The sequence below is a fragment of the Oncorhynchus keta genome, chromosome 34 (assembly GCF_023373465.1).
Source record: "Oncorhynchus keta strain PuntledgeMale-10-30-2019 chromosome 34, Oket_V2, whole genome shotgun sequence".
Classification (NCBI taxonomy): domain Eukaryota; kingdom Metazoa; phylum Chordata; class Actinopteri; order Salmoniformes; family Salmonidae; genus Oncorhynchus; species Oncorhynchus keta.
The window spans coordinates 67,221,122-67,230,506 of record NC_068454.1 but is presented as its reverse complement, the minus strand read 5'-3'; the positions used below and the strand labels follow the sequence as shown (position 1 = coordinate 67,230,506).

Sequence of the window (9,385 nt, the reverse complement as noted above, 5' to 3'; positions counted from 1 at the left end):
AATTTGTGGATGTCGTGGAACAACCTACCTGGAGGAATAAAGAAGGTAATGTGTGGATGTTGTGGAACAAACTACCTGGATGAATAAATATAGTAATTTGTGGATGTTGTGGAACAACCTACCTGGAGGAATAAATATAGTAATTTGTGGATGTTGTGGAACAACCTACCTGGAGGAATAAATATAGTAATTTGTGGATGTTGTGGAACAACCTACCTGGAGGAATAAAGAAGGTAATGTGTGGATGTTGTGGAACAACCTACCTGGAGGAATAAAGAAGGTAATGTGTGGATGTTTTGGAACAGGAAATCGTCATGCCCAGATAGATAAAAATGCTCTTGTATGTTGATACTGTTCGCTGGTACTCAGTGTCAGTGTAATATCCATTTTTTATTTGAAAAATAACTTACATAAATCTCTGTACTCAACCATACTTCACCAAGACATAGCCTTGGCATAAACACATTGCACCAAAACAAAAGAAAGAAAAGGCATTCAAAAGGGTAAATAACATGTCTTTGTCATCATGTGAGACATTATTCCTATTCCAAAATATTGTCATCTATTTGTGTTTGCTTGTTTTATTCAAATTTCTCATATGTACAATGTAAATCAAAAACGAAAGTATATAGCTTGTTATAGTGACAAGATATCGGATGGACATTAGAATGTATTGGTTTAACATGGAAAAGGAATAACGTCTCAGTTTATTTTCATTCAGACATAACTGTAAGATTCATATACCTCCCATACACAAGAAGCATTTACAATTACTAAAAATAAAAAATAAACTGGTCTTGGCTTATAAATAAACAAATAAAAATATATGAAATTAATAATATTTTCACAAAAACAAAAAAAACTAAATTCATATAGTGTGGCAACATCCCATGTTGTTTGACCTTGTGTTTTTACTGGTCCTCAGAAACAGTGCCTGAACTACACAGCGATATACAGTACATAAGTTGTATGTTTGCCGCATCTTGCTTGGATATAAATATCCTTCTTGCTGTACCAATACAGATTATTTTTGCATGTTAGTTAACAATACTGAAATAAAATACACTCGCAACCATAACTTTTTTTGTCAACCTCCAATGAATATAAAATATTTTCCCTTGTCATTCTTTTTGAAAAAGTGGAAATAAAATATGATCTAGGGGTTAGTGGAATGTTTTGTTAAAACGTTTTAATAGTTTGGCCATGAAAGTAACTAATGAATTTTCTGTAGAATTCAATTGAAGGTGAGGGGGGGGGGGGAAGTAACGAAGTTGACATGCACTGTACAAGAAACTGCAAAACTCCCAAACATCCTCTTTATCAAAACATGCTGAGTTACTTTAAGGTGTGCCCAAGCCATGTTGCAGAAAATCCTTTTCAACATGCTTGTTCAACAAATCGCCAAAAAAGACATATTGAAACGATACAGAGCTGTAAAAGAACCAACAGTCCTGAAACTCTGGACAATATCAGGGGGATGCCCTGGGACAAGGGAGAGAAAGAGACGTGTACAATTTGCACATAATGTTTATCTTTATAAGGTTTGTAAACCTTTACAATGAAATAAATAATTTACATTTATTTTCATCATCACTTTGTCACATAAACAGTTTTTTTTTGTTAAATAACTCCAAAAGTTTTTATTTGAGTTTCTCTTACTGTATGTCTGCCGAACACAGACTTATGTAATGGATGGTCTAAAGAATGATAAACAATGTGTCTTTTTTTTATCACGCTGTTGCATTCACTCCCCTTTGAAAACCATGCACTAGTGAAATTTATATTTAAAAATAATATAAATTGTTGAAAATGGCTGATGTGTTTTATTAGTTTTTCTTCATCTTTTTTTGCAAGTCGCAGCCTCAAGAAAATAATGGTCTTTTTTTTTCAGCTAAATTTTTGTCCATGCAAAAAAATCTTTTTTTTTATTTTAAATCTTCATTTAAATGTCATACAATATATCAACAGAGAAATAATAATGTTAGGTCATAAAAGTTATTCTTGTTGTGGGTTCTGATCAATAGATTCTGGAGTGTCGATAGTACAGTAGCCACTTCTGTATTGCCTTTAGTAACTTTAGTATTGTCTCTCTCTGGTGTGATCTACTACTATTTTGAATAGGGCCTCATATTCGGAGTTTGAGCTTTAGTTGGGACACCCCACCTCTCCAATTGCAATGATCCTCATAGTTCCATTTACACATCTAGCTAGGTCTGTTGGCGTGGCATGACCAAGCTTCTGGACAGGACAACACTGTCAGTCACCCCTTCAGGTATACAAGTACATCGACAATAAAACAAACAAAAAACAAACAAAATAATTAGAAACAAAAACATGTATTTTTCATTCGAAAAGGGCTTCTGTAGAACTCATCGAGCGGGTTCCCAGTTCCGACCCCCATGGCTTAGATTGGATGAAAACCTGGAATCGCTCGATTTAGAGACAATTCCTGGTGCTAAGGAGTCCGTTACGGCCTTCTAATCCGAGCTGGTGCTCAGACACGGCCGAGGGAGCGACGCTCGCTACGCACAATGTGTGCGACATTTTTGTCAAAACACAGGATCACGTTTGCACCCCTAGAAACAGGCTCAGAAGACACAACATCAAGCATGCAGTGTAACCGGGGGGCGTGACCTGTCTGTCGCAGCATGTTCAACCTCAACACTGGGTGCTGCTACAACAATGCTATCAGTCCACACACTGCTATGACCGGCTATCCAATGACGTTTGGGAAGCTCTTCTTGTCAAGGGGGCCAGGGTAGGGTCCACCAATGAGGAAGGAGGAAAGAGCTTGAACCAACCAATCACCATGTTAGACAGGTCCAGCTCATCTAAAAGTATCTGAACTGCTCCCATAAAGGATTTATGGTCCATGCGTCCGTAGTCTCCCCATACAATGATCTGTGGAGAAGAGGGTTTATTAGACATGTTATTATAATATGTTAGAGGCCTGCATTTGTTTAGAAATGATGTGTGAACTGTGAAGTATTTATCAAGGCCTGGTAGGTCATAGTTTACCTGTAGAACTTTCCCTCCAGGAGCCTCTTCGAAAGGCAGTTGCTGCTGGTAAAGGGGATCCAAGGTTTTTCTTGCTACTTTTGTTTTCTTTTTGGCTATGCAGGCTCCGTTTTCCAAAAGATACACTTTTACATATGGTGCTATGAAGAGAGAGACAGACAGAATAGTTACAATACTATTGGCAGCATTATCAGTTGGTTCAAGCTCTGGTTACAGTAGTGACCAGTTGGTATTAGCATGAAGTTTGGGGCTGTGGGTTCTATTCTATTCTACTCACATACAGGATACAAAAAATGTATGTACTCACGGTACTGTAAGTAGCTTTGGATATATGTGTCTGCTAAATAGCATATATTAATATATTATACATCATGTAGTAAATTACCTGGCAGTGCCTTGGAACCTGGTTTTCCCACAAGGCCACGGGCTCGGATCACTTCCACCTCCAGAGCTCCTTTCTTGTCTACGATTCCAATCTGGATGTCACCTGAACAACACACACCACAGCCAACACAATGTTAACACTCCATTCACACAATACAGTTCCCGCTCAGCCCAGTCAAAACTGTTCGCTGCTCTGGCCCCCCAATGGTGGAACAAACTCCCTCACGACGCCAGGACAGCGGAGTCAATCACCACCTCACGGAGACACCTGAAACCCCACCTCTTTAAGGAATACCTAGGATAGGATAAAGTAATCCTTCTCACCCCCCTTAAAATATTTAGATGCACTATTGTAAAGTGGCTGTTCCACTGGATGTCATAAGGTGAATGCACCAATTTGTAAGTCGCTCTGGATAAGAGCGTCTGCTAAATGACTTAAATGTAAAATGTAAATGTAATACAGATATCCTTTCCGTATGGACTGAGGTCGCTAAAGGCGTCTTGACACGTAAACCAAATATATAATTCATTCAGAATCTCTTGACACAACATTGTTCCAGGAATCTGATCCACCCACCCATGGGTGGTGTAGCTAGCGTCTGTCGTCCAACCAGCTGGGCTGGGCCTAGTCCATCCAGGAAGTCAGAGAACTGGGCGTCGGAGGACAGTCTCACACCAGGGAAGATCAGGCTGGAACGGAAGGGAGAGAGGACACAGGTAACTAATGGAGACTGAAGAAAAAGGCCTCAAAGCTTGAACATGCTTATTTAGAGTTGGCAAGATCCAAAAAAAGACAGGAAATTCAAATGAGCACCCCAAACCTACATTTGACCTATTGATGACTTCAACGAGACTTCTCGTAATAATGTATGTCTACAATTAACCTACGCATACCAATGTGATAATGTACATTGGAGGGATGTACATTATCACATTGGTATGCATTAGACTTCACTTACTTTCCCTCGGAGCTGTAGCTGTTCATGCTGCCGTCGGTGGACTCCCTGCTGGCCTGCCGAGTCATCCTGCTCCTCATCTCTACGGCCAAGCCCGTCTCTGTGCTCCTCTGCACGGTGCTGCGAAGCTTCTTCCCACCAGCTTCTGGACAGAACAGAGGGACAGAGCGGGAGAAAGAGATAGAGCGAGGGAAAGGGAGAAAGGGGGAAAGAGAGAGCAGGGGGGAGAAATAGTTAATACATTGCTCTCAAGTGTGTGCTTTGCTTTCGAATTACATACAGTAGGTTATTGTAGACATAGCATTTTCACTTATTACGAGAAGTCTCATTGAAGTCCTCAACAGGAAGATCACACTTCCACTCTATGGCAATTCTACCATGAACTCTCTTCTCAGAGCACTGCAAGTTCCATGTGATCATTTAGCAAAGAGATTTATTAAACATAAAGTGCCATATTACAGAAATATTTTTTTAACAGTTGTGTGCGCGTACGTGTGTAAGTGTGTGTGTGTGTATGTGTGTTAGTGTATGAATGGGCTAAACAGAAGAAGACCATGTACATCCCTCTTCCTGCTATGCCAGAGCACCGGCTGCCTGCTCTGCAGGGTTCTTGCTCTAGCTTAGAGTCTCTCTCTCTCTCTCCCCCCCTCCATCCCTCTGTTCCACCTAGGACCGTTCAGTGTCTGGCCTCCCACAACTGATACAAGGTGACAGCTGACCGCCCCCATTAGACCCACTGAACATCTCCTCCAATCTATGTGACAGCAGGCCCTGCGTAGGGCACATGGCCAGGACGTGGCTGGAGCTGCATTCTTTGCAAACCACCAAAGAGGGCCAGGAGAGGGATATACTGGAGGTAACTGTAGGAGCAGGTACTGGTACAGGTCAGCCACTGCAGAGCTCTAGACAAGTCACATGACAGGGCTTTCAGCAGAGAACTAAAGAAACAAAATGGCCGTTCCTTCAAATACAAAAATGCATACGGGGTACACCGGACTAATTAAAAGTGTCAAATGGTAAAAGGTGAACTAATGGGTCTGTCTTGTCTCTCAGTAAGGAATGCAGGAAGCAGAGGTATTGAGTTCTAGCAGTGTTATTAACTCTGAGAATAACCAGGGTAAAGAGAACTAATTTAAAGAGAGCTAATTTATGTGTCAGACATGACCACTGGACACACTGTCAGGGAATGCACGTCAACATAGAGAGTGAATGTTCCTCACTCAATGTTTACATACGTAAGAGTGGTTCTGCTTTATCACAGGAACAACCTTTCTGAGGGCAACACACAGAGGGGGTAATAAAGCCCTCTATAACCAAGACCTCTTACAGTTTGAAGAGCACTCAACAATTCCTCATACTCTGTGTTCAAATAAACTGCAAGTAATCTGGCAGATATTCATATTGTCCTTAATGCAATTTCCATCTCTGTAACTTAAAATGTGTGTGTGTGATTTCAAAACGCCTTAATTATACTCTGGTTACTGTCCCTGCCACCAGCTTCTCTCACTTCCTGTCTGCCCGCCTGCCTGCCCGCCTGTCTCCCATCCACAGGAAGTACAGACTCTTAGAATCAGAGGAAGATAGGCCTCAGGCAGGCCCTCACTGCTGAGGCCAGAACCCTGGCATCTCAGCTATTCAATGACATCCGCCTCCTCATCCTCTCCTCAGCACTGACAAAGCAAACTGGATTCAGATACGCTGAGAGTGACGTCTAAAGGCATCTAAAGAGCTGCCAGTGTGACAGTCAGGCTCCCAATGAGCGATGTGCTGAATGATCAGCTGAATGAATCAAAGCTGAATCAAAGCTAAGGTCAACCTGACCACTGTATGTACTGCGGTTAGCATGCATATGGTTGTATCTGAGGTCATATCTGAGGTCATTATGGATGGCAATACTAATAAAGGCTGAGAAGCTAATCTATGAAATAGCTTTTTAATGGCCGGTCAACTGTTTTTAATTATGCATTTTATACCTTATTGGAGTAATGCTGAATAAAGGTGTGTGATTATGATGAGACTGTAGGTGCCATGAGCCAGGCCACACACACTCATACACACTCATACACACACACACACACACACACACACACACACACACACACACACACACACACACACACACACACACACACACACACACACACACACACACACACACACACACACACACACACACACACACACACACACACACACACACACACACACACACACACACACACACACACACACACACACACACACACACAGGCTGTGCCGTTGTCATGGTTTGTTAAGGTAGAGTATTAAAAAGGTAGAGTATTAAAAAGATTACGGAGTGGATTTTTTAAAGCTCACCCAGACAGATATATTCAGTCAAATTAAGCTACTACCATTGAAAGTGCACATCATTAAACTTCATATCCCACTAAAAGGGAAAAGAATATAGAAAAATATGTGTTCTGGAAAGAGATAAGGATCTGTGAAAGACAGAGAAAATGAAAAGCATTTAGAAAATGCTGCAGTGCATCCAGCCCCAGCCGTGAAACACTGCTCAATGAAAATGCGTCACTTTGGAGTGGTAGAGATATACGGGCTCTGGGAAAATCATACAACGTCATTTTCCCAGAGCCCATCTAGATGCTAGAACAAAACCTTCATTTGAGGAGCTATTCTCTGTTGGAGTCCTCAGATACTCTAAGATACTGTCTTCGCGTAACATAAACTACACATCAAAGACTCACCTGCAGTGTCACTTCCGTCCAATCAAATGACTGTTTACAAACATCATCAGTACAGTTTGTGTCATCTGGGAGAAATGTTTATGAACAGCAATTTGATTGGACGCACATTTTGGGTCGACTACTCTAGTACCTTTAACTGCAGGTATGGAAGCATGAAAGTTAGTGTCTACCCAGAAAGAGGATTGGGTCGACTACTCTAGTACCTTTAACTCCAGGTATGGAAGCATTAAAGTCAGTGTCTACCCAGAAAGAGGATTGGGTCGACTACTCTAGTACCTTTAACTCCAGGTATGGAAGCATGAAAGTCAGTGTCTACCCAGAAAGAGGATTGGGTCGACTACTCTAGTACCTTTAACTGCAGGTATGGAAGCATTAAAGTCAGTGTCTACCCAGAAAGAGGATTGGGTCGACTACTCTAGTACCTTTAACTCCAGGTATGGAAGCATGAAAGTCAGTGTCTACCCAGAAAGAGGATTGGGTCGACTACTCTAGTACCTTTAACTCCAGGTATGGAAGCATTAAAGTCAGTGTCTACCCAGAAAGAGGATTGGATCGACTACTCTAGTACCTTTAACTCCAGGTATGGAAGCATTAAAGTCAGTGTCTACCCAGAAAGAGGATTGGGTCGACTACTCTAGTACTTTTAACTCCAGGTATGGAAGCATTAAAGTCAGTGTCTACCCAGAAAGAGGATTGGGTCGACTACTCTAGTACCTTTAACTCCAGGTATGGAAGCATTAAAGTCAGTGTCTACCCAGAAAGAGGATTGGGTCGACTACTCTAGTACCTTTAACTGCAGGTATGGAAGCATTAAAGTCAGTGTCTACCCAGAAAGAGGATTGGGTCGACTACTCTAGTACCTTTAACTCCAGGTATGGAAGCATGAAAGTCAGTGTCTACCCAGAAAGAGGATTGGATCGACTACTCTAGTACCTTTAACTCCAGGTATGGAAGCATTAAAGTCAGTGTCTACCCAGAAAGAGGATTGGATCGACTACTCTAGTACCTTTAACTGCAGGTATGGAAGCATTAAAGTCAGTGTCTACCCAGAAAGAGGATTGGGTCGACTACTCTAGTACCTTTAACTCCAGGTATGGAGGCATTAAAGTCAGTGTCTACCCAGAAAGAGGATTGGATCGACTACTCTAGTACCTTTAACTCCAGGTATGGAAGCATTAAAGTCAGTGTCTACCCAGAAAGAGGATTGGGTCGACTACTCTAGTACCTTTAACTCCAGGTATGGAAGCATTAAAGTCAGTGTCTACCCAGAAAGAGGATTGGGTCGACTACTCTAGTACCTTTAACTCCAGGTATGGAAGCATTAAAGTCAGTGTCTACCCAGAAAGAGGATTGGGTCGACTACTCTAGTACCTTTAACTCCAGGTATGGAAGCATTAAAGTCAGTGTCTACCCAGAAAGAGGATTGGATCGACTACTCTAGTACCTTTAACTCCAGGTATGGAAGCATTAAAGTCAGTGTCTACCCAGAAAGAGGATTGGGTCGACTACTCTAGTACTTTTAACTCCAGGTATGGAAGCATTAAAGTCAGTGTCTACCCAGAAAGAGGATTGGGTCGACTACTCTAGTACTTTTAACTCCAGGTATGGAAGCATTAAAGTCAGTGTCTACCCAGAAAGAGGATTGGGTCGACTACTCTAGTACTTTTAACTCCAGGTATGGAAGCATTAAAGTCAGTGTCTACCCAGAAAGAGGATTGGGTCGACTACTCTAGTACTTTTAACTCCAGGTATGGAAGCATTAAAGTCAGTGTCTACCCAGAAAGAGGATTGAGATGAAGGGGGCTGGAGACATTTCTAGTGTATTATCTCAACATTCCAGTGGATCATGTCTATTTCAGAAGAGTCTATTAAAGTCTATTTATAGGAGGAGGGTAACAAGCACAGCTAATACAATCCCCCTAACCCAGCTAATACAAGCACAGATAATACAATCCCCCTAACCCAGCTAATACAAGCACAGCTAATACAATCCCCCTAACCCAGCTAATACAAGCACAGATAATACAATCCCCCTAACCCAGCTAATACAAGCACAGCTAATACAATCCCCCTAACCCAGCTAATACAAGCACAGCTAATACAATCCCCCTAAACCAGCTAATACAAGCACAGCTAATACAATCCCCCTAACCCAGCTAATACAATCACAGCTAATACAATCCCCCTAACCCAGCTAATACAAGCAAAGCTAATACAATTCCCCTAACCCAGCTAATACAAGCACAGCTAATACAATCCCCCTAACCCAGCTAATACAATCACAGCTAATACAATCCCCCTAAC

General features: G+C 41.7%; 1 protein-coding gene across 19 annotated transcripts in view; it reads right to left on the bottom strand.

Annotated features, from left to right (window-relative positions):
* Window positions 1–371: 371 nt before the first annotated feature.
* LOC118373995 (regulating synaptic membrane exocytosis protein 2-like) overlaps window positions 372–9,385 on the bottom strand; it is a 257,928-nt gene continuing 248,914 nt past the window's right edge. For 18 of the 19 annotated variants that reach the window (XM_052494501.1, XM_052494502.1, XM_052494503.1 and 15 more), the window contains 5 exons: window positions 4,362–4,503; window positions 3,980–4,092; window positions 3,404–3,505; window positions 3,019–3,158; window positions 372–2,901 (listed from right to left, as the gene is read on the bottom strand). In XM_052494501.1, the coding sequence (XP_052350461.1) occupies window positions 2,704–2,901; window positions 3,019–3,158; window positions 3,404–3,505; window positions 3,980–4,092; window positions 4,362–4,503 (695 nt within the window). In that variant the 3' untranslated portion in view covers window positions 372–2,703. The remainder of the gene's footprint in view (window positions 2,902–3,018; window positions 3,159–3,403; window positions 3,506–3,979; window positions 4,093–4,361; window positions 4,504–9,385) is intronic. The other variant, XM_052494517.1, reaches the window with a different exon arrangement.